Here is a 24,396-nt window from a genome sequence, read left to right as displayed (position 1 = left end):
GTGTTGTTCCCATCACTTTCTTGAATTGCCCAGATTTTCACACAAGGAAACCTTAGCGAGCATCGGCGAAATACAAAAATGCTCGGGTCGCCCATTGACTTCAATGGGGTTCGTTACTCGAAACGAACCCTCGAGCATCGCGGAAAGTTCGTCCCGAATAACGAACACCCGAGCATTTTGGTGCTCGCTCATCTCTAATAAAAAACATATGGCGATATATACATATACCCTCACACTTGGATTGGCTGGAGAGGGGGTTGTTTGTAGTGTTTTTGATATATTTGAAGTCAGAGAGAAGAGTTATATTTCACAAGTAGGTTTATTCAGTGATCATTACAGTAATAAGTAAGGTTCATGGAGACAATTCAGGGTCGCTGCTCTGGAAGTAAACCCGGATCTTCTCTTCTTCCTTCTATCCACAATACTTTTCATACATAGATACCGCTTACAAGTCACCTCAGCTACATAGTTTTGGATCTGGAAAATACCAGGCTGATTCCAGCCATCAGTAATCTCTTATTGGATGGATAAGGTCTCTGGATAACGGATGCATTATATTGTTATTGATCATAATCTGGTTTCTTCTCTCATGAGTTTCAAAATTTGATTCCATTATAAAACATTTTCCACATAAAGAAGATGAAAACAGTATCTCTCGCATGACGTCTCTGATGTAGGACAAGCCCTGAGTGATGTAAACGATCATTTTCCCCACTCTGAACATGTATACAGCCTCCCTACTGTGTGGTTTCTCTCATGTCTGACAAGATCTGATTTACTTGAAACACAATTCCCACATTCGGAGCATGAATGTGACTTCTCTCCTGTGCGAGTTTCTGTTTCTCTTCTCTGTGTTTTTTCTGATGTAGATTAAAACCTGCTTTGTTTACATAAGGTGTCCCACATTCTGCACACGTATACGTCTCCTCTCCTGTGTAAGTTTTCGTGCAAATTGGCATTTTACTTTTCGTGTGAGTTTTGTGATGATCTATAAGTTTGCCTTTAGTTATAAAACATTTCCCACATTCTGAACATGAATACGGCTTCTCTCCTGTGTGAATTCTCTTATGTTTAACAAGATCTGATTGATTTGTAAAGCATTTCTCACATTCTGAACAAGAAAAAGGTTTTTCTCCTGTGTGAATTCTCTCATGTATAATAAGGGTGGCTTTACTTCTAAAACATCTCTTGCAGTCTGAACATGAATATGGCTTCTCTCCTGTGTGAACTCTCTTGTGCGCAGTAAGTAGTGATTTACTTGCAAAACATCTTCCACATTCTGGACATGAATATGGCTTCTCCCCTGTGTGAATTCTCTCATGTATAATAAGGCTTGCTTTACTTCTAAAGCATCTCCCACATTCAGAACATGTAAATCGTTTCGCTCCTGTGTGAATTATTCTTTCTTTAAGAATACCTGAGTTCTTTGTAGACTGTTTTCCACATTCACCACATTGAAGCCTTTTTCCCTCATCCTGACCCACACTTGTGGTAACCATCTGTGATTGGTCAGGAGAAGGTTCCTCATAATTAGGTGGATTATATGATGGATCTGTACTGTGAAGTCCTGGAGGTACATTAAGGGGAATGAGGTTTTCCCCTGAAGAGCGCTGAACGATATCTTCATCTTCTGCTTTATAATGTACCGATAACATGAAGTTTCCCTCAGAGGTCGCACCGGGATTGTCTGTGAGGAATAAAACTCACATCACAAATTTATCACATTCGTATTAGGATGGAAACACACATGTAGTAGCTTTGTCTATTCAGACTGCATCAAGAGGTGGATCCTGCTGGGAGTCCTTCCTTTATGTGTCCTGTTACTATCAGAACTGGTAACTACAAAACAGTGTAACCACTTCCTGACCGCAGAACGTAAAAATACATCATGCAGTCACACATAGTGGATGATGCAGCATCAAGAGGCAACACCTCTCCATATAACAGCTTACATCCACCAGCAGAGTCTCATCGCAGCAGTTAACTACTTAAATGCTGCAGTCAAAACTGCCAGTGCATCTAAAGAGCTATCTAGAGGGGAATGCCTCCAAGCCCACGCAGCAATAGCCCCACCAGGGCACAACTGCCGAGTGCCAATGGCTTACCATGGCAACACAGAGAAGACTGCTTAGTCTGCCCTGCATGGGTTCATCCTCCACATTCTCATCAGAGTGTGAAGCAGGGCAGCCTGTTAACCCTTCCCTTGCTGCTATCAACATAGACAGCGGAGGCTCAGCGCTCAATGTTAGACCCTTAGCTGTTAGTAAAAACCAGCATCCGGGCATTTAGAGTGTCGGGACAGAAGACAAAAGACAGTGGCATATAACAAGTACAGAGACCAAGCCCAATACAAGACCAGACCCATAGAAGAGCCGGGGAGGATTTCTATATATTCCCGGCCCTTCCTGAACACAACACAGTGTATCACCGCCTAAGGAGTTACTAGAGCGCTAAGGAGCAACCAAACCTTAAGGACCCCCCAACTCATCATCACCTACCTGCAGGAATATCCTCCTCCACTTCACTCTTCCACAGGTGATCGCCCCTCATCCTCTCTTCTTCTACCTTCACTTTAATATCATCTTCACCCTGATGTGTCATATAGAATAACTAGCTGATATACCAGTCTTCGCCCAAGTTAATTTGGTCCTGGTGTTAATCTGGTGTTCACACGGAAAATCTTATGAAGTCGTCGTTACTTTAGAGATACCGGAAAAACATATGTTCACCATTTTGCATGGTTCTTTGCATGACCCAGGAAACACCACGTGGAGGTAACCATGCGACGTTTCCTTTATATAAAATGACATCGGGAAGTGAGAGAATTAGATTCCGTACGTAAAATTTGGACGCTAATTCTTTTGCGCTTAGAATTGAATAATCGAGTTGGGACCCATTAGCTTTTCCTATTTTGGAGATAATCTATGCTTGTGCCAAATTTCATGTTTCTACGACACCAGGAAGTTGGAGAATTAGTGCGAGTCAGTCAGTCAGTGAGTTAGTGAGTCAGTGAATCAGTCAGTCAGTAAATTAGTGATTCAGTGAGGGCTTTCGTCTTTATATATTAAGATTCAGTACAATATGGCGGAGCAGCGGGAAACCTAACCGACGGCGAAATCTATGTCTGCAGGGGGAAAGAGCTCCACCCCCTCTATAGAGCTGGACAATAGCTCCACCCCCTATATAGAGCAGGACCAGAGAGCTCCAGCCCCTATATAGAGCAGGACCAGAGAGCTCAACCCCCTATATATAGAAGGACAAGAGATCTCCGCCGCCTATACGCAGCAGGACAAGTGAGCTCCGCCGCCTATACGCAGCAGGACCAGTGAGCTCCGCCGCCTATACGCAGCAGGACCAGGGAGCTCCGCCCCCTATACGCAGCAGGACCAGGGAGCTCCGCCTCCTATACGCAGCAGGACCAGGGAGCTCCGCCTCCTATACGCAGCAGGACCAGGGAGCTCCGCCTCCTATACGCAGCAGGACCAGGGAGCTCCGCCTCCTATACGCAGCAGGACCAGGGAGCTCCGCCTCCTATACGCAGCAGGACCAGGGAGCTCCGCCTCCTATACGCAGCAGGACCAGGGAGCTCCGCCTCCTATACGCAGCAGGACCAGGGAGCTCCACCTCCTATACACAGCAGGACCAGGGAGCTCCGCCTCCTATACACAGCAGGACCAGTGAGCTCCGCCTCTATATACAGCAGGACCAGTGAGCTCCGCCCCCTATATACAGCAGGACCAGTGAGCTCCGCCCCCTATATACAGCAGGACCAGTGAGCTCCGCCCCCTATATACAGCAGGACCAGTGAGCTCCGCCCCCTATATACAGCAGGACCAGTGAGCTCCACCCTCTATATAGATGTACTAGAGGGCTCAGCACCATCTACCTGCTGGTTCTCCATGACATCTTCCTCTGGACAGTCCTGGGAATACAGAGGACGGGGACATCTCTCTGGGGGGTTTCTCCTCCCAGTTCCATCTGTGCAGACACACAGTGATGGAATAGATTATACATCCAATGATGGGAGAAAGTAGACGACCTCATACCTCCCGCCTCTTACCTGGTGACCCCGCAGGCGGGAGCCCCTCCAGCATTGCGGCCGCGTACACATCCCGCCGGCCCTCTACATCCTCCCACTCCTTTTACCTGGTGACCCCGCCTCCAGCATGGCGGCCCCGTACACATCCCGCCGGCCCTCTACATACTCCCACTCCTCTTACCTGGTGGCCCCGCCTCCAGCATGGCGGCCCCGTACACATCCCTCTACATCCTCCCACTCCTCTTACCTGGTGGCCCCGCCTCCAGCATGGCGGCCCCGTACACATCCCTCTACATCCTCCCACTCCCCTTACCTGGTGACCCCGCCTCCAGCATGGCGGCCCCGTACACATCCCGCCGGCCCTCTACATACTCCCACTCCTCTTACCTGGTGACCCCGCCTCCAGCATGGCGGCCCCGTACACATCCCTCTACATACTCCCACTCCTCTTACCTGGTGACCCCGCCTCCAGCATGGCGGCCCCGTACACATCCCGCCGGCCCTCTACATACTCCCACTCCTCCATGGAGAAATAGACGGCCACATCCTGACACCTTATAGGAACCTGACAACACAATATCCAGTCATCAGCCAGAGCCCCCCGCTAGAATGTCCCCCCACATTCCCCGCAGTCACCTCTCCTGTCAGCAGCTCCGTCATCTTGTTGGTGAGTTCTAGAAGCTTCTGGATCAGGGAGTGAGGATGGATGATGGGAGTCGCTGTCTTCTTCACTGCTGTGTACTCCTGTGGATGGAGGGAGACGCTCAGGGATGGCACAAATACAAGACAGATGGGAGGAATGGAGGGAAGTTCACCTCTCCGGTCAGCAGGTAGATGATCTCCCAGGTGACGGCTAATATCCTTCCACTCATCTCCGTGCCATCCATCCTTGGTGGGAGAAGACAGAGAGGTCACATGTCTGCAGCACCCTGCTGTATATCCTGGGATACTGGCTGATAAAAGCGAGAACAAACACTGTTGCGACATTACTGTACTGATTATAATATTATATATGTCTCCTCTGTTGTTCACATAGAAAACACACACACACACACACACACACACACACACAGGGGAGGTGGATTCTCCTCAGCGTATCCACACAGAGGGGAGGTGGATTCTCCTCAGTATATGTACGCACACACGGGGGGGGGGGGGGTAGATTATACTCAGTAAGTGTACACACACACAGAGTGGATATAGATTCCCCTCACTATATACACACACAGATGAGAGGTAGATTCTCCTCAGTATATACACAAACACACACACAAACAAAGGGGAGGTAACATAGTATGTAAGGCCGAATAAAATCAATGTCCATCTAGTTCAGCCTGTTTATCCTCCTGTGTTGTTGATCCAGAGGCAGGCAAAAAACCCCAAGAGGCAGGAGCCAATTAGCCCATTTGGGGGAAAATTCCTTCCCGACTCCCTAATGGCAATCAGACTGTTCCCTGGATCAACCCCTAATGGTTCCTACCTGCCTGTATACCCGGATTAACAATCAACCTAAGATTTATATCCTGTAATATCCTTCCCCTCTAGAAAGACATCTAGTCCCTTTTTAAACTCCTCTGATCATTTTGCCATCACCAAACCTTCAGACAGAGAGTTCCACAGTCTCACTGCTCTTACAGTAAAGAACCCCCTTCTGTGTTGGTGATGAAACCTGCTTTCCTCTAGACGTAGCAGATGCCCTCTCGTTACCGTCGCAGTCCTGGGTATAAACAGATCCTGGCAGAGATCCTTGTATCGTCCCCTAATGTATTTATACAGAGTTATTTGGTCGCCTCTTAGCCGTCTTTTTTCCGGGGTGAATAATCCCAGTTTTGGTGCCTCTCTGGGTATTTCAGTCCCGTCATTCTGTTTATTAGTTTAGTTGCCCTTCTTTGTACTCCTCCAGTACTGTAACATCTTTCCTGAGCTCCGGTGACCAGATCTGTACACAGTATTCCACGTGGGGCCTGACAAGTGCCTTATATAGAGGGAGGATAATGTTCTCGCCCCTCCCCCCTATACCTCTTTTACTGCACCCCAAGACTTTATTAGCTTTTGCAGCAGCTGACTGGCATTGGTTGCTCCAGTTAAGTCTACAGTCCACTAGTACCCCCAGGTCTTTCCCCTAGCAGTACCCCATTTAGTGTATATTGGTGACATCCGTTTCTCCTGCCCATGTGCAGAACCTTATATTTATCTATATTGACCTTCATTTCCCATCCCCCCCTCCCCCCCCAAGCCCCCGGCTTATCTCTATCTGTTTGTAGCCGCACATTGTCCTCCGTTGTATTGGTTATATTGTATAATTTTGTATCATCTGCAGATATTGATATTTCACTATGCAGCAACTCTATCAGGTCGTTAATAAATATATTGAACAGAATGGGGCCCAATACTGAACCCTGTGGCCCCCACTAGCGACGGTGGCCCAATCAGAGTACAAACCATTTATTACCACCCTCTGCTTTCTGTCTCTGAGCCAGTTCTTTACCCAGATACACACGTTTTCACCCAATCTGAGCTTCTCATTTTATATATCAGCCTATTATGCGGCACGGTGTCAAATGCTTTCGAGAAGTCCAGATATACGAGATCAATAGACTCTCCCCGGTCCAGCCTAGAGCTTACTTCAGGGTAGAAGCTGATCAGATGGTCTGACATGATTGACTCCTCATGAACCCGTGCTGGTGAGGAGTTATACCGTTGTTTTCCTTGAAGAAAACACAGAAAAATGTAGAGAGCGCCTCAGGGGATAGATGCCAAACAGGAATGTCAATTGATGAGGATAAATGTAAAAATATCCCTATTTGGGGCGTGGCCTGGACGAGCTCAAGATGGCCGTGTAATCCCGGAGCTCCGCTCGGCACTCCACCAATAAGCGACATTTAGCCGACTAAAATAGGCTTTCTCTCCTACATCTTACCTCCGGCAACCTCTCCTGACTAAGGCTCTCACCCGGAGATGTCCCGACGTAGAGGCCAGCGTCCGCAACCGAAGAGGCTGGACGACTTTTTCTCGGGGGCCGATAGCCAGGCAGGCTCCTGCAGCAAGCGCTCCGACGTCTCCCTTGTCCAGCGCAGAGGGCAGAAGAGAGGGCTCTCTTTCCCCTCTGACACGCATGGGATCCCCACCGGAACGCTCATCTAGAAGAACGGTGAGTGAAGCAGCTGACACATCGGCACTACATAGAAAGGCAGACAAGAGACATAGCAGTGCCCCACAATATGCCCACAAAATGGCGTCCGGCACTATCAAACATGTGACACAGGAGAACTCTGCCCTAAACAGCCCAACTAAGCACAAAACAGGGTCCCGGGACTGTTCTCCTCAGGAAAGCTCAATACATAACTCAGAGAATGAGTTTAACGAACCTCCTGCACACTACAAAACTGCAGAAAAAAGGCATAACATAACCTCACATGCTGCCCACAAAATGGTGTTGGCCTCTTCTTTACATCCTATTGAGGATCTGTCTCCCACAGTAAGCCCGCTCAAACAAAGACCCAGGATAGATGATCTATTAACTACAGAGCAACAAACCCCGTCTCTAAAAGAATACATCACGGCTCTCCCTTCATCCTCCCAACCAGCTTCCGAATCTTTTATTAAAGATATGGTAATTGCTTTAAGCGACTCCCTACAAGTTAACTTCAACTCCTTAAAAAAGTCCTTGAAAACCACGATAGAGGACATAGGAGAAAGAGTATCACACACAGAAAATAAAACGGGAGAATTCTCGCAGTCGCACAACGCACTCATAGATGCGCATTACGAGCTGGTAGATGAAGTAGCCCAATTCAAAACGAAAATAGCGGATATGGAGGACAGGAACAGGAGAAACAACATTAAAATCCGTGGAGTCCCGGAAAATATTACAACATCTGAGATTCCTGTTTACTTAAACCGCCTAATGGCCACTCTGCTTCCTAATGCCTCCAATCTAGATCTATCTATTGATAGAGCGCATAGACTACCTAAGCCAAGATATCTTGCTGAATCCATCCCAAGAGATATCATCGCAAGGGTACATTTTTTCCAGACAAAGGAAGCTGTAATGTCAGCAGCGCGGAAATCTAATCCGCTACCAACTCCCTATGAAAATATTCACCTATTTACGGATCTATCTAAAGCTACAATGCTTGAAAGGAAGAAATTCTCCTTGATCACCACGGCTTTGCGCCAAGCAAAAATCCCTTATAGATGGGGCTTCCCGACCAAAATCCTGATTAGGAAGGATGACACTACCCACGTTTTTCTTAATCCTGAGGACGCTATCCAGATCTGTAAAAAGTGGGGTATAGGTCTACCTTTGTCACAACATCAGCAGCCTTCTCCGAAAAAACCTCATGCATTAGATCAAGAACTGTCCTATAACTGAACACCACTTAGGAAGAGGAACTTTCTTCCCCCAGGAATAAATGGTGGTTGTGCCGGGCTATTCCCAGGCGAACTCCCCCCCCCCCCCCCCATCATTGTACAGGTTTCTTAACCTGAGACAAATTCTACTTCTTTTATTTCACACCTGGAAAGTGAAATATTCTTGTCTGTTTCAATCTCATATTCCTTAAAGCTACACTTTAAGATAATAACTTTAGCTGTATTAAGAAAGTGATAACATACTGCTATGCAATAGAAAGCTTCTAGTTACCTTTTTACATTGTTAAATCTTACCCGTTTACAGGTCCACGTAATACTTGACCTTCCACGTCTCAAATCTTTATATCCCAAACACAATAGACAAAATGCCAATTAAAATCCTCTCTTTAAATGCGAATGGGTTGAACTCCCCCTTTAAACGATCCTCTCTTTGGAAGGAAGCTATTTCTTCTAAAGCGGACATTCTATGCGTCCAGGAGACCCACCTCACATCCTCCCCTTCTCTAACATTAACCCACAAAAAATTCCCTAAGATCTTTACAGCATGTTCCTCCAAAAAGCAAGCAGGGGTCCTAATTGCGTTCAGAGATACTATTCACACTGAAATTCTCTCACAGACTGTGGATTCTGGAGGTAGATACCTTATCATGACAGGGATGATAAATTCCAAACCATTCAGTCTTGTGAATCTATATGCACCCAACCACGCCCCGTTGCGTTTCCTAAATAAAATGATGAGGAAAATTAGAAAATGTGAAACGGGAACCTTAATAATATGCGGAGACTTCAACGCAGTTCCGGACAAAATAATTGATTCGTCAAGGGGCCTCTTGAGATCCTCCCCCTCCCTGCTACCCTGGCTACATAAAGAAAATCTGTTTGACACATTTAGATGTTTAAACGCATCCTCGAAAGAATTTTCCTTTTACTTGGCCAGATATAAGTCTTTCTCTAGAATAGACCTTATTCTAGTTAACAAAAGTGCTCTCCCGTTGCTTAAAGAGGCCCAAATAGGCACAATAACCTGGTCCGATCATGCCCCAACAGCACTCTCCATAAATCTGGAGAACACACAGGAAAAAGCAAAATCTTGGAGAAATAACGTCTATCTCATGAAACTTCCAAAATTCCGCGAAAAGATCTTAGCAGACCTTAAAGAATACTTCGCGAAAAAACGCCACCCCTGAAGTATCTCCACTCACCATATGGAATGCCCACAAAGCATACATAAGAGGGACTCTAATTAAAATTAGTTCGCACCATAAAAAGGAAAAACTGAAACAGTTGAATACACTTATAACACAAATATCCAACACAGAACAAAAACTGAGAGAGTCTCCTACATAATCTACATAAGGAGCTTTTTGAACTAAGACATAAACTTAGAAACATATTGCTAGACAACTACGATAGGGAACAAAAATCCTTCCGATCTAATTTTTATATTTCAAACAATAAACCCTCTCGCATGTTAGCCAGAATAGTCAAAAAAAGAATTTAAAAAATCTTCGATTCCCTATATCCTAGACCCAAAAAACAAAAAGACAAAGCTTTATCACCCTCTTCGAATTACAGAAGTTTTTCGACAATATTACAGTAAGCTATACAACCTAAAGGACGACACAGAAACACCCCAACCGACAACCCAAATAATAGACTCTTTCTTAAGAGATAAAACTCCCAACCCTCTCAGAAAATCATCTTTTCCACCTAAACACTCCTATAACACCAACGGAAATCAAAGACACCATCCAATCCCTAAAACCCCAAAAAGCACCCGGACCAGATGGTTTCTCAAATGATTATTATAAAACCTTCTATTCACCTCTTATCTCCCACATGTCAAAAGCATTCAATCAAGGCATCCAACAACGCTCCTTTCCTCCAGAGATGTTGGAAGCAACGATTGTGACTATACCTAAACCTGGGAAAGATCCCATCTCACCCGCCAACTTTAGGCCCATATCGCTGTTGAACTGCGATATAAAAATATACGCAAAAACCATTGCTCGCAGACTTCTAAAAATTCTACCCAACATAGTTCACTCCGACCAGGTGGGCTTCACTAGTGGGAGGCAGGCATCAGATGCAACTAGAAGAATCATAAACCTGATCCACAAAAATACCAGCACACATTCCCCCTCAATATTAGTTGCTCTCGATGCTGAAAAAGCATTTGACCGCCTACATTGGGAATTTGCTTTTTCCACACTAAATAAATTTGGATTCTGTGGCAATATCTTTAACGCAATAACAGCATTATATACAGCCCCATCTGCAAAGGTACTTGTTGACGGAACCCTATCAAACTCATTTCCCATAACCAACGGTACCCGTCAAGGCTGCCCCTTGTCACCTCTACTGTTCACTTTGGTCATGGAACCTCTAGCTGAACACATAAGAAACAACCCAGAGATACAAGGTATTCACGCAGGATTCCGTCAACATAAGATTAGTCTATTCGCGGACGACATCCTACTTACTCTTACTAACCCACTTCAATCTCTCAGGAAAGTCCACCATACCCTAACTAAATTCGCAGAAGCATCCTTTTACAAACTAAACATTACTAAATCTCAAATTCTGGGCATGCATATAAATGACCTACTAAAACAAGACATTAAAAAAGAATTCCCATTTCAATGGCAAACTAAAAGTATCCCGTATTTAGGGATCAAACTATGCTGTCCTACTACAGAACTAATCTCTGTTAACTTCCCTCCTCTGCTAAATGATATACAAAAAGAACTAGACTCCTTCAGCACACGCCCTTTATCGTGGCTGGGAAGAGTGGTAACATACAAGATGATTATTTTACCTAAAATTCTCCATTTCTTTCGAACCCTCCCTATACAAATTCCGAAGCAAACGATTGAAGGCTTTCAAAAACAATTATCTAAATATGTCTGGCAAAACAAAAAACCAAGAATAGCACTATCCACTCTATCATTAAACAAAAACCAAGGAGGTCTGGGTATTCCCAACTTGGAATCCTATCGCAAATCCACTATTCTAAGCCAACTACCCTCCTGGATACGACATAATCCAAACATAAGCTGGCCAGCTGTAGAGCTAGAACATAACAGTCAAAGACCTTTAAGTCTTCTATTACATGCGCTAACTTTAGCCACATTTGCTCCCAACCTTAAAAAATACCTAAATTTCTATAGTTTATCTCCCCCTATGAAAGCCTCCATAGAAGCCTGGAGAGAACTTATTCAAAAAACTGAGAGAGACTCTCTCTGTACCTTTCACAACATACCCCTCAGAACACTAGAATTCTTTATACTCAACCTCCTGCTAAAATCGTGGACAAACAGGAATTCTTTACATCTCAGACTTATTCTCTAAAGGAACATCTTTTCTCCTTCCAAGATCTTAAATCTAAATACCATATTACAGCAACTGAAAGGTATAAACATATACAGATTGTTTCCCTCCTGCAAACTCAAAATATTAAGTCTCTGAAAATCCCCAAAACAGTGCTATCTATACTTAACAACACCCAAATGAAACTGAACACTAGATTCTTCTATGATATTTTCACAGGTCTGTTAAGACCAACAAAAAAATGCCACTTATTGAATTGGGAAAAAGACTTTGAGCAGGAGATTCCCATGGACCAATGGCTGAAAGCCTTTAGATGGGTCGGCCGAGCCTCGCGAGGGGCAAACCTGATAGAAACTCATTTAAAGGTACTCACGAGATGGTACTTTACTCCAACCTTATTAAAAAGAAGAGAACTTGCCCCAGACGATCTGTGTTGGAGAGGGTGTGGGGGTCAGGGATCCCTGCTACACATTTTTTGGACATGCCCACACCTGAAACCCATTTGGAAGGAAACCTACAAAATAATAGGGGATTTGTCGGGGAAATTCCCACCCTTCAACCCGAAAGTGGTCCTCCTTCTGATGGATCCAGGTGGGTTGGATCCCCATTCAAAAAACCTTATAGGACATATCCTATTGGGCGCAAAATACTTAATTACTAAAAAATGGAAATCTGAAATGCCACCGAATCCATCAGAACTCATTTACTTGATATCTGAACATAGCTCATATGAAAAAATACTAGCCCTACGAAATGACACGATTTCGAAATTCAATGAGACGTGGAACCCGTGGTTAAGAATATTTTCATAATAATATAAATCTCCTATGGACCTAATTGTTGATTAAGTTTTGGATACAGGCCTCGTTTTAGGCCTTCTTTCTGTTTCCGCCTACCTAAACACCTCAACCCCTCTTCCCCCTTTCCCCTCTCCCCGAACTCCAGGGTGTACAATGGAAGGAAGGTTTTATTGTGGCGACGTGTTTCGGTGCATAACACAGCACTTTTCTCAGCACTCTTATGCACGGCTTAAGAAAGGTGCTGTGTTATGCACCGAAACGCGTCACTGCATTTAAGCACAGAGTTTTTCTGACACTTTGCCGTTGTTTTCCTTGAGGTATTCTGCGATGGCGTCTCTCAGAAACCCCTTGAAAAATTTTCCAGTTACTGAAGTGAGACTTACCGGCCTGTAGTTACCAGGCTCACTTTTGGACCCCTTTTTGTAAATTGGAATGACGTTGGCAATGTGCCAATCCAATGGTACTACACCGGTCTTGCTAGTATCCATAAATATTAGGTATAGCGGCCTAGCTATCACATCACTTAGTTCCCTTGGTACCCTTGGGTGTATTCCATCTGGGCCTGGCGATTTATCAATTTTAATCTTCTTTAACTGGTTCCGCACTTCCTCCTGCATTAGGCATGAGATATTTTGTGAGGAGTTCATTTTATTCCCCTACATCTCATGTGGCATTTCCTTTTTGTTCGTGAATACGCTTGAAAAGAAACTATTTAATAGATTTGCCTTCCCTCCATCGTCTTCTATGATTTCTCCTGCATTATTTGTTAAAGGGCCAGTACTCTTAGTGCAATTCCTTTTGTGGTTAATATAGTTTAAAAATAGTTTTGGGTTGTTTTTGCTCTCTTTGGCGATCCGTCTTTCTGCTTCCTCCTTGGCAGTTTTGATCTTATCTTTACATATTTTGTTTTTTCCCCTGTATGATTTTAGCTCTTCTTCGCTGCCTTCTTGCTTTAGTAGTTTGAACGCTTTCTTTTTTTCGTTTATTGCCCCCTTACAGTCTTGTCGAGCCACATTGGTTTTCTTCAACTCGTGGTTCTTTTATTTTTGAAGGGTATGAACTGCTCACACGAGGTGTTTAGGATGTTTTTAAACTCCTCCCATTTGTCCTCTGTACTGATATTTTTGAGGATGTTGTCCCAATTAGTGTTACCGATAGTAGTTCTAAGCTCATCAAATGTTGCTTTACTAAAAAGTTTAGTTTATTTGTCGCTCCCTGATAAGGCTTCTTATTGATTGACAGTTACATAGTAACATAGTATGTAAGGTTGAATGAATACAATGTCCATCTAGTTCAGCTGGAAGTTAATTATATTGTGGTCACTATTTCCCAAGTGCCCCTCAACCTGCACCCCCATTATTCGGTCTGGTTTGTTAGTTAGTACTAAGTCCAGAGTGGCCCTCCCTCTAGTTAGTTCCTGCACAAGTTGGATAGGGTAGTTATCTTTAATTGTTCTCAAGAACTTATCATCCCTGTGAGATTTGCAGGTTTCATTTTCCCATGTTATATCCGGATAATTAAAGTCCCCCATGATAATTACTTTGTTGCGGTTTGACACCTCTTCTATCTGCCTTAATAGTAAAGTTTCAGTTTCTTCTGTTGCTTTTGGTGGTCTATAGAAGACCCCTATCAGGATTTTGTTATTTTTCTCTCCCTGTATTTCTACTCACATAGATTCCACCCGTTCCTCTCCTGCCCCTATATCTTCCCGTAGCCTCGGCATTAAGTATGATTTACCATACAGACATACCCCTCCCCCTTTCTGTTCCCCACGGTCTCTTCTGAAGAGGTTGTAACCCTGTAAATTCGCCGCCCAATCGCACTTTTCATCCAGCCATGTTTCCGTTATTCCGACTATCATAGTTTTCATCGGCCATTCTTGCTTCAAGCTCACCCACTTTACCGATCATACAATTTATACAGTTCTAACTATACAAACCCCACCTGCTGCTCGATCCCTATTCCCATTGCTTAGACCCAGGTCTCTAGCTACGCTGACTACCCCCTTATTTCTCTTTTTGCCCCCCCACCCACCCAAGTCCCTAGTTTAAGCACTCCTCCAGCCTTCTAGCCATCTGCTCCCCAGGACAGCTGCCCCCTCCCCATTAAGATGCAGCCTGTCCCTACGGTAGAGCCTCTAGCTGACAGCAAAGTCAGCAAAGTTCTCCATGAACCCAAATCCCTCCTTCTTACACCAACGCCGGAGCCACTTGTTTACCTCCTTAATATCCTGCTGCCTTTCAAGTGTGGCTTGTGGTGCAGGTAGCATTTCCGAAGTAGATTCTTTTTAGTAGATTCTCCTCAATATAAACACATAGGGGGAACGTAGATTCTCCTCAGTATATACGCATAGAGGGGAGGTAGATTTTCCTCAGTATATACACATAGTGGTGAGGTAGATTCTCCTCAGTATATACACATAGAGGGGAGGAAGATTCTCCTCAGTATATACACATAGAGGGGAGGTAGATTCTCCTCAGTATATACACATAGAGGGGAGGCAGATTCTCCTCAGTATATACATAGAGGGCAGGTAGATTCTCCTCAGTATTACACATAGTGGTGAGGTAGATTCTCCTCAGTATATACACATAGAGGGGAGGTAGATTCTCCTCAGTATATACACATAGAGGGGAGGTAGATTCTCCTCAGCATATACACAGAGGGGAGGTAGATTCTCCTCAGCATATACACAGAGGGGAGGTAGATTCTCCTCAGTATATACATAGAAGGCAGGTAGATTCTCCTCAGTATATACACATAGTGGTGAGGTAGATTCTCCTCAGTATATACATAGAGGTGAGGTAGATTCTCCTCAGTATATACACATAGAGGGGAGGTAGATTCTCCTCAGTATATACACATAGAGGGGAGGTAGATTCTCCTCAGTATATACACAAAGAGGGGAGGTAGATTCTCCTCAGTATATACACATAGAGGGGAGGTAGATTCTCCTCAGTATATACACATAGAGGGGAGGTAGATTCTCCTCAGTATATACACATAGAGGGGAGGTAGATTCTCCTCAGTATATACACATAGAGGGGAGGTAGATTCTCCTCAGTATATACACATAGAGGGGAGGTCGATTCTCCTCAGTATATACACGGAGGGGAGGTAGATTCTCCTCAGTATATACACAGAGGATGAGGTAGATTCTCCTCAGTATATACACAGAGGATGAGGTAGATTCTCCTCAGTATATACACATAGAGGGGAGGTAGATTTTCCTCAGTATATACATAGAGGGCAGGTAGATTCTCCTCAGTATATACATAGAGGGCAGGTAGATTCTCCTCAGTATATACACATAGAGGGGAGGTAGATTCTCCTCAGTATATACATAGAGGGCAGGTAGATTCTCCTCAGTATTACACATTGTGGTGAGGTAGATTCTCCTCAGTATATACACATAGAGGTGAGGTAGATTCTCCTCAGTATATACACATAGAGGGGAGGTAGATTCTCCTCAGTATATACACACAGAGGGGAGGTAGATTCTCCTCAGTATATACACACAGAGGGGAGGTAGATTCTCCTCAGTATATACACACAGAGGGGAGGTAGATTCTCCTCAGTATATACACACAGAGGGGAGGTAGATTCTCCTCAGTATATACACACAGAGGGGAGGTAGGTTCCCCACAGTATATACACATAGAGGTGAGGTAGATTCTCCTCAGTATACATACATAGAGGTGAGGTAGATTCTCCTCAGTATACATACATAGAGGTGAGGTAGATTCTCCTCAATATACATACATAGAGGTGAGGTAGATTCTCCTCTGTATATACACATAGAGGTGAGGTAGATTCTCCTCAGTATATACACATACAAGTGAGGTAGGTTCCCCACAGTATATACACATAGAGGTGAGGTGGGTTCCCCACAGTATATACACATAGAGGTGAGGTGGGTTCCCCACAGTATATACACATAGAGGTGAGGTGGGTTCCCCACAGTATATACACATAGAGGTGAGGTGGGTTCCCCACAGTATATACACATAGAGGTGAGGTGGGCTCCCCACAGTATATACACATAGAGGTGAGGTGGGTTCCCCACAGTATATACACATAGAGGTGAGGTGGGTTCCCCACAGTATATACACATAGAGGTGAGGTGGGTTCCCCACAGTATATACACATAGAGGTGAGGTGGGTTCCCCACAGTATATACACATAGAGGTGTGGTGGAAGTCCAGTATTCCTATATTTTGGGCCTTGGCAGTAGACAGTTGTCAATTGAACATTCTGTATACATATTTCTGTCTTGCTACAAATATAATGTCTTGCTACAAGTTATGCAATAGGTACTTCCGCTTATATGAAATATCTGTTTTATAAACTCTGCTGACAAAGATGGAATTTAGCAATTTAGCCCGTAACCAACATGTATAAATATATTTGACTGTCCAGCTGCATGCACTAATACGGAACTAGGAATCAGACATGGACAACCGCAGAAATTTCCCCAGCGACTTTACTGGAAACGTATGCAAATAACATGGGAGGTTTGTGCAATTTATAGTTCATGATGTAACATCCAATCATATCGAAGGAACCCCACGTGGCTCCAAGACAACCCACTCATTTCATCCACCACCTGATGGCCAATCACAGATGACCGGAGGATGGAAGAATTGCAAGATGCTTATCCAATAATTAAACAATACGTTGTATGCATGTAATTTTTGACCTGCCCAGATGGGCAGATTTGTTAAACTCTTAAAATAGGCTACACGCCGATCATTAAAGTTAGAATTGAGGAAGCTAGGCATGCTGAACCCCGTGTCAGTGTGAAAAACTTCTTATGCGCATTATCAATTCAGAATTAATATGGAGGGCTGTAAACATTCCAAATTGAGTAAGGCGTGGTTCCAAAAGGAAGGTTCCACGACAGCTGGTGGAGAATGCGGGCAGCGTGATCGATAGGTTCCAAAGAGCCCGGACACAAGGCACCGGACAGACAACCTTGGATTTAGTGGGCCCACCACAGAACACGGTAAGATAAATCAATTATCTATACCTGTGTGGCTAGGTTCAGGTTTGCCTGTGTTGTGCCTAGGCCGGACACTTTGGAGCCATACGACAGGTACTTCTTTAAGTCTCGATCACGTGATAAGAACCTGTCATAAAATATAAAGGAATGATTACATGCCTGTTGTCTTGAGAGTACTAGTTAATTGGTGACATCAATAGCTGCCTCGAGGGAGGGCCTGTACGGGGTGTTTCCACTCCTGAGGGAGGAGGGAGCCGTTCAGGTGGCCTGTTGCAGAGACCCATCAGTGGGAGACTGCCAGAGATAAGTCTGATATGGGATTTCCGCTCCTGCTAGGCCTGCTTGTAGGGTCCGGGAGAAGGGAGCTATCAGACAGTATCCCGAGGGGCAGTGAGACTAAGCCAGCCGTACTGGTGCTCTGTCTATTTGTGTGTGTCCACAAATATTTGTTTATCGTTTGAATGTCCACGAGTAGATCCCTCCGTCTGAGGGTAGATTGATAAACTGTATAGCGACAGAAATGCTAGAGACTCTAGGGCGGGGCATATTTATATTGTGCCTGGCGTCTGAGGAGACTTCTATAATCATGAATTTGGCAGCCATGATTGAAATTGCAAGGCAGCAAACAATGAGCCAAGGTTAATTCTTACACCCTCCAGAATAGTGTGGAAGGGGTGGAGAGTCAAGTTATCATTGATTAATCAAGTAATCTTTCTGTGTGTCCTATCTGTCTTTTATATAAAGTTAGTGTGCTTGTCTGTTGTGTAGAGCTAATCCTGCTGAGTTGTTGTATAGAAATAGTCTGTTGGTTTGTCTGTCATATAGAATTAGTATCAGTAACTGTAGGAAGGGATTGTTAGCAATTGGTTATAGCCAAGATAATGCACCGTACACAGCGGCGCGCTGTGGGTTTGGACTTTATAGGTTAGGTTGCATTATTGGATCCCTTCTAGTAAAAGACAGACTACTAAACTATATTGCTTTCGAATTGTTAAACGTTAATAATAGCATAGAAGCATAGGCTTGTGCCCGTAAGTGTGTTTGGAGAAAGGAAAAAAAAAAAAAGAGCTGCTAACTACATTTAAAAAGAGGAAGTGGAACTCTCAATAGAAGCGGAACAATTATTGTGCTGTTACATTTGTTAGTTATTTAACTAATATTGGATGTTAAAACTACTAGTATGTCTTGTTATGGAATCTAATCTTTGTCATACGTCCGTCATACAAATGTAAAAAGTTGTATGCCACTCACATCCTGAGGGGGCTCTTAAGAATACAGACTGCGTAGCCCACCAAATCCCAATACACCGTGCCCACAAGAAAATACGTCTATGTTTGCCAAGTCCCCAATAGGTGTTTAGTCCCCAATTCAATTGTAACCACCGCTGTGACAGAAGTTACAACATAATCTATGTGATTTATGCATTAGACGTTAGAATTTCTCTAAGTGTCAGAAAAGAGGAAGTGAAGGTGGGCTGCAATGGCGTCTGTATTAATATACAAAGACACCAGCTTAGTGAATAGAGAGAATTGCAGTACATTACCAATCAGATGGAGATGCCCGGCATCTAAGACTGCATCTGCCCAGTTGCCGGAAGTCTGGGACAACAACTGTCTACTGTTGTAGAAGTAAAAATTAGCCACGTACTCCCGTTATCTCCCTTATAATCCTGTCGCTGGGCTGTCACATGAGTAAGAGACCTAAAAAGAGGAAGTTACTTGCCCTGTAGTCCCAGCACAAGTAACGTATATTCACAATATAAAATAAATAAATAAACTACAGTAGAGAAGCCAAGGAATAGGAAACAAGCAGGTAACGATAAGGCCAGGTATCCACAGGAGGAACGGGGCAGATTGACCCGTAATTTGTAAAATGTAAATTGTGTGGTGCATAAGACTTTATCTTTATTGAGTTGTGATGTGTACCCAAGGACTGCCAAACATTGAATGAGGGAATAAGGAAGTGATTAGCCACACTCAGAGGGGTGGAGCTAGATGATGCAAGAACACGTCTCTTCTCCAGGAGGGGGTAAGAATCATAGATAGCCAGAAGGAAAAGTTTTGTTTTTTCTCCTGTCCCAAACTCAGCTTTCCACGGATCCTGACAAATTATGGGACACCTACAAGACAGGCATAGGGAAATTGAATGTATCGACCATGATAATATATACGAGACCCAGATACACACCCCTGGGTCAAGCAGTATCCCCCTAGATGGAAAAAAAAAAAAAAAAAGGGTGAAGGGTCAGCCACACATGTTAGGTGCTGTGTGCTGATGCTTTGGAAAAAACTGCCAACCGGCCACAATTTCACTGTTAATTTCTCTTGCAGAAGGCTGTAAGGCCTGGAGGCCTCCAAAGACTAACCAAGTTCTGCAGGCCATACCTGTACATACACCCGTTGCCAAATTCCGCACCTTTCTGGACCTTGTTTCATACTGCCGGCCATATGACAGTATTGATACAAAAGCACGAAGGACAACCACAGCCATGAGGGTGGATCCAGTGACTTGAGGAGCTCCCTCATCTGCTTTTGCGGTGGCAGCAGTACAGGCAATGGTTGACAAATCTTCTAAGTTGGTATTGGACTACCCCCTAGTGGTCCACACGCCAAATGACACCCAGAACATACTCATGCAAGTGCAACCCAAGCACTTAGCTCTGGCCTATTAGATCCGGCTACAATGTGCTCTTTCCATGCCTCCCCCAATATTGCTCTGAGCTTCCCAATGTTGTAATACCTTGAATCCGGCTACTCTTCTTTTAATCAGGTATTCCTGGGGGGAGGGGAGGCATAGGTGATCTGAGTATGGCAGATCAGCTATTTTTTTAAATAGCATTATTGTAGTGATGTACACACTGTTAATGATGCATATTTTGAGTTTTCTTTTGTAGATGGTATCAGGGTGAGGATTGATGATTCCGAACCAGATATGCAGAGGTGACACAACAAGATGTCCTAAACGCAGAAGCTCTGCCTCCGCATGTCTCAGGGCAAGAAGCGGAACCGGAGGCCCTCACTGGGGCGTGTGGAGTGGTAGAAGGTAAGTCGGCAACTTTTTACACTGACTCCTGGAATGCATTTGGCATAGCTCATGATTATGGCCCAATATGGAAGGCCAGACAGCTTGTTATCTCAGTAGGACAGCCAATTAAGAATGGTGCAGCGGTGCAGAGTCTCATGGAAACCCTACTACTACTACCTGGCAATGGAGAATCCACACCGATTTCTACAACGGAGAAGCGAGAGATGACACCCTCGCCGACAACACAGCAAAAGCAGCGGCCCTCAAGCCGTGGAAGAAAGAAGAATAGATACTGACAGCATGAGTCAGTGATAAGACTTTGGACTTTGATAAAAACTTTGGACTTTGATATGTCAAGGACTTTACAGTTACAAGTCAACGAGGAAAGAAAGCAGATGGGCTAAAATACGGGAGCGACAGCACAGGACGGCGTATGGCGAACAATCAACAGAACTTGCCTACAGAGGTCCCTGTTCCCCATGATGGCCCAGCTGGTATACAGAATCGAAAGCAGCGATGACGGCGACACTGAACAAGAATGGGTGACACCTGGGTTCTCTGTAGCTGCTGCATCATTTGTCCAGTTAGCATGATCTTTGCCATATGCGAGTCCGGACAGAAGTAAGGTGGCCATATAACACTTGCCTTGACCACTCTACCCATTTCAGAGATTGCCAATTTGACCACATTCAGCTCACACCTGTTGGGGAGTATGAACATGTGCTTGTTGTTGCTCGAGTCTTTCTCAGGTTGGAGGCCCACCCGGATACTAAGGTAAATGAGCAGATAACCACACAGAAATTCATGAATGAGGTAATCTGCAGATATGGGGTACCAGAAGTAATTGAGTCGAACAAAGGTACACGCTTCACAGGTGAAATAATGCAACACATCATGTCTGTTTTGGGTATATTCCAGGCTTTTCACACACCCTACCATCCACGGAGTAGGGGGAAAGTAGATACGAAAGGCAATAGAGAAAATGGGTAAATTTTGAATTGAGTGTCTTTCATTACTTTTTCTTTTTCTTAGGAGGATACATGCCACAGAAGCTGAATTTGGGGAATGATTTTCTTGTTAATTTTGTCATAGGTCTCTCCAAAGGAATTGTTAGTAATGCATTCTGCAGTCTCTGCTTTCCCCAGGTCCTACAGATGAGTGTCACAATCTAAAACCAGGTGACAGGGTCTATGTGGAAAAGTTTAAGAGAGAAACCCGGTTTGAATGTCCTTACCAGATGTTGTTCACCACCCCAACTGCAGTCAAGCTCAAAGGAAAACCCACTTGGATCCACACTTCGCACTGAAAGAACTAATGATCCTGCATATCCTTTACATGCTATAATGTGGTACAATTTCTCTAACACACACCTTTGACTACTGTACACTAGCCCCCTGATTCAGAACAAATTAATACAATCAAATGTGCAATATGAAGCCTACACTGAGGGTGAGAATCTAACACCGCATCGTGCTAAGAGGGAAGTTGACGCTCCAGGTGGTAACTTTTATCCACATGTATACATAGATGCAATAGGAGTGCCAAGGGGGGTGCCAGATGAATTTAGTTCTAGAGATCAGGTTAAAGCAGGTTTTGATTCCTCATTTGCTTTTGTCACTGTTAATAATAATGTAGATTGGATGAATTATATCTATTACAATCAGCAGAGGTTTGTAAACTACACCAGAGATGCTTTGCAAGGGTTAGCTGACCAGTTAGGGCCCACTGCATCCATGGTGTTCCAAAATAGAGTGACCGTGGATATGATTTTCGCAGAAAGAGGTGGGGTATGTAATTTCCTGTACGTGTATTCTCCCTTTAATGTGACCAATGTTTCCCTTGTTTGAAAAAGATGAAGAGCCAGTTCCGATAATGCCAACCAGGTACGTTACCAGAAGAATGGAGAAATGTACCAGTACTGCGCCTGCCCCGGTCTCATAAGATGGACTGTCAGTGGACTTCCCAGTTGCCTAGGGAAAGTGCAGAAGACCTTAGGTTCCGGCGAGGGCACACCCTGTGGGGTGTTAACTTGTACAGATAGAGGGTATGGATGCCCGGAAATAAGCCCAGGGAATCCATGGCCTCCCTCTGAGGTGAGGTAGGGATCCCCCCCCCCCTAGGAGTAGGGACTTACGGGCAGTGGGGAAACCCTGATGCAAGGGTGAGGCGAACTGGACGTGTTCACCATTAGGACTATCTCCAGGAGGGACATTGGTGTGGGTGAAGATTAAGGAGTCCCACGCCGTGCGTACCTGTGCACGCTATTAGTATTGTAACATTATGCTAGAGCGAGAAGAGAGGCTCCTGGTGATAGTTTTGATCTACACGTATACATTGACATCATAGGATAGCCAAGGGGGGTACCTGACAAGTTTTAAAAATTAGAGACCAAGTTAAAACTAGATTCGAGTCCATTTTCCCGATTAGGGTAAATAAATGTTGACTGGATTAATTATGTTTATTATAATTAACAGCGGTTTATAAATTATACTAGAGACGCCTTATAGGGACTAGTCGACCAATAGAACCTACCTCGACTATGACTTTTCAAAATAGAATGGCACTAGGTACGATTTTAGCCAAAAAAGGGAGTGTCTGTAAGATGATAGGGGAGACTTGTACCTACATTCCAGACAAAACGTGACCCACAGGTAAAAACGCAGTTGCCATTAAGAAGCTGACCGCACTAACTAAAAAGAGCTAACCTTAGTCTGTTTTCCTCAGTAAGGTACCTAACAGGAGAAGGGAAAAATATAGAAGAATAGGTTTTGGAACATTGTGTATTTAGAACACTGTGATAGGGTTTTGCTAAGATTTTGCTTTATTTTATCTGCAGTGCACTCTGCTTATGTCCACGCAACATGCCGGTGTTACAACGCCCCTGGTCCTGTTACCTTGCCGCCTCTGGAAAAGGGAAGTGGGAATAATCAGCTTGTAGCTCTTTCCTTCCAGACTAATATATATGATAATGCACTTACTAATAAGACAGGGGTTCAGTCATGTTGATCAGTCATTAGATGGTCCTGATTTTGCACTCTTGTTGATGAATCGAGGTAACGTCAAGAAGGCGGGGTTCTATACAAGTTACGCAGTGTTTACCTGAGATAGTGAAAGTCGCACCTCTCCTAACCTGATTATATTTGTCACCTTTATAGTCATTCTAATTTCTGTTTGTCGTTGCATACAGTGTATTCCGACCCTGATGACTGCCTGGTCCACCTGTCCCACTACGACGTCCAACAAAAAGCCCACTGTCAGCGCAATCGTCGTCATCATGGATCCAGAATGTGATGATGTCGAACCATCCTATACCCCCATGGCAGTAGTAGGCCCAGTCGTCTACAAAGCAATGCGAGTCTAGGGTCAGCGGTGGGGGATTGGGGTGAAACGGAGCAGGGCGAGTTTAGTGAAACAGATAGTTTCAAGGGGGGTCTGTGGTGGAAGTCCAGTATTCCTATATTTTGGGCCTTGGCAGTAGACAGTTGTCAATTGAACATTCTGTATACATACTTCTGTCTTGCTACAAATATAATGTCTTGCTACAAGTTATGCAATAGGTACTTCCGCTTATATGAAATATCTGTTTTATAAACTCTGCTGACAAAGATGGAATTTAGCAATTTAGCCCGTAACCAACATGTATAAATATATTTGACTGTCCAGCTGCATGCACTAATACGGAACTAGGAATCAGACATGGACAACCGCAGAAATTTCCCCAGCGACTTTACTGGAAACGTATGCAAATAACATGGGAGGTTTGTGCAATTTATAGTTCATGATGTAACATCCAATCATATCGAAGGAACCCCACGTGGCTCCAAGAC

General features: G+C 44.3%; 2 protein-coding genes across 4 annotated transcripts in view; both read right to left on the bottom strand.

The window, feature by feature from the left end:
* The window catches only part of LOC136618030 (gastrula zinc finger protein XlCGF66.1-like), a 461,032-nt gene that overhangs the window by 114,176 nt on the left and 322,460 nt on the right, over positions 1 to 24,396 (bottom strand). The window lies entirely within an intron of this gene.
* Positions 301 to 5,060, bottom strand: LOC136617753 (gastrula zinc finger protein XlCGF17.1-like). 3 transcript variants are annotated; one of them, XM_066594281.1, is made up of 3 exons: positions 4,855 to 5,060; positions 4,676 to 4,783; positions 301 to 1,687 (listed from the first exon to the last, which is right to left on the bottom strand). In XM_066594281.1, the coding sequence occupies exons 1-3, from the start codon at positions 5,024 to 5,026 to the stop codon at positions 738 to 740; spliced, it is 1,230 nt and encodes a 409-aa protein (XP_066450378.1). In that variant the 5' UTR covers positions 5,027 to 5,060; the 3' UTR covers positions 301 to 737. The 3 variants fall into 3 exon arrangements, 2 of the variants coding, with proteins under 2 accessions (XP_066450378.1, XP_066450379.1); XM_066594282.1 differs by lacking the exon at positions 4,855 to 5,060 and adding an exon at positions 3,887 to 4,604 and having other exon boundaries at positions 4,676 to 4,785; XR_010790983.1 differs by lacking the exons at positions 301 to 1,687; positions 4,855 to 5,060 and adding exons at positions 1,696 to 2,589; positions 3,887 to 4,604 and having other exon boundaries at positions 4,676 to 4,785.

Source organism: Eleutherodactylus coqui, chromosome 1 (assembly GCF_035609145.1).
Source record: "Eleutherodactylus coqui strain aEleCoq1 chromosome 1, aEleCoq1.hap1, whole genome shotgun sequence".
In the NCBI taxonomy this organism is placed as follows: Eukaryota; Metazoa; Chordata; class Amphibia; order Anura; family Eleutherodactylidae; genus Eleutherodactylus; species Eleutherodactylus coqui.
The sequence above is the reverse complement of the archived record's forward strand: the minus strand, read 5'-3'. Positions and strand labels throughout refer to the sequence as shown.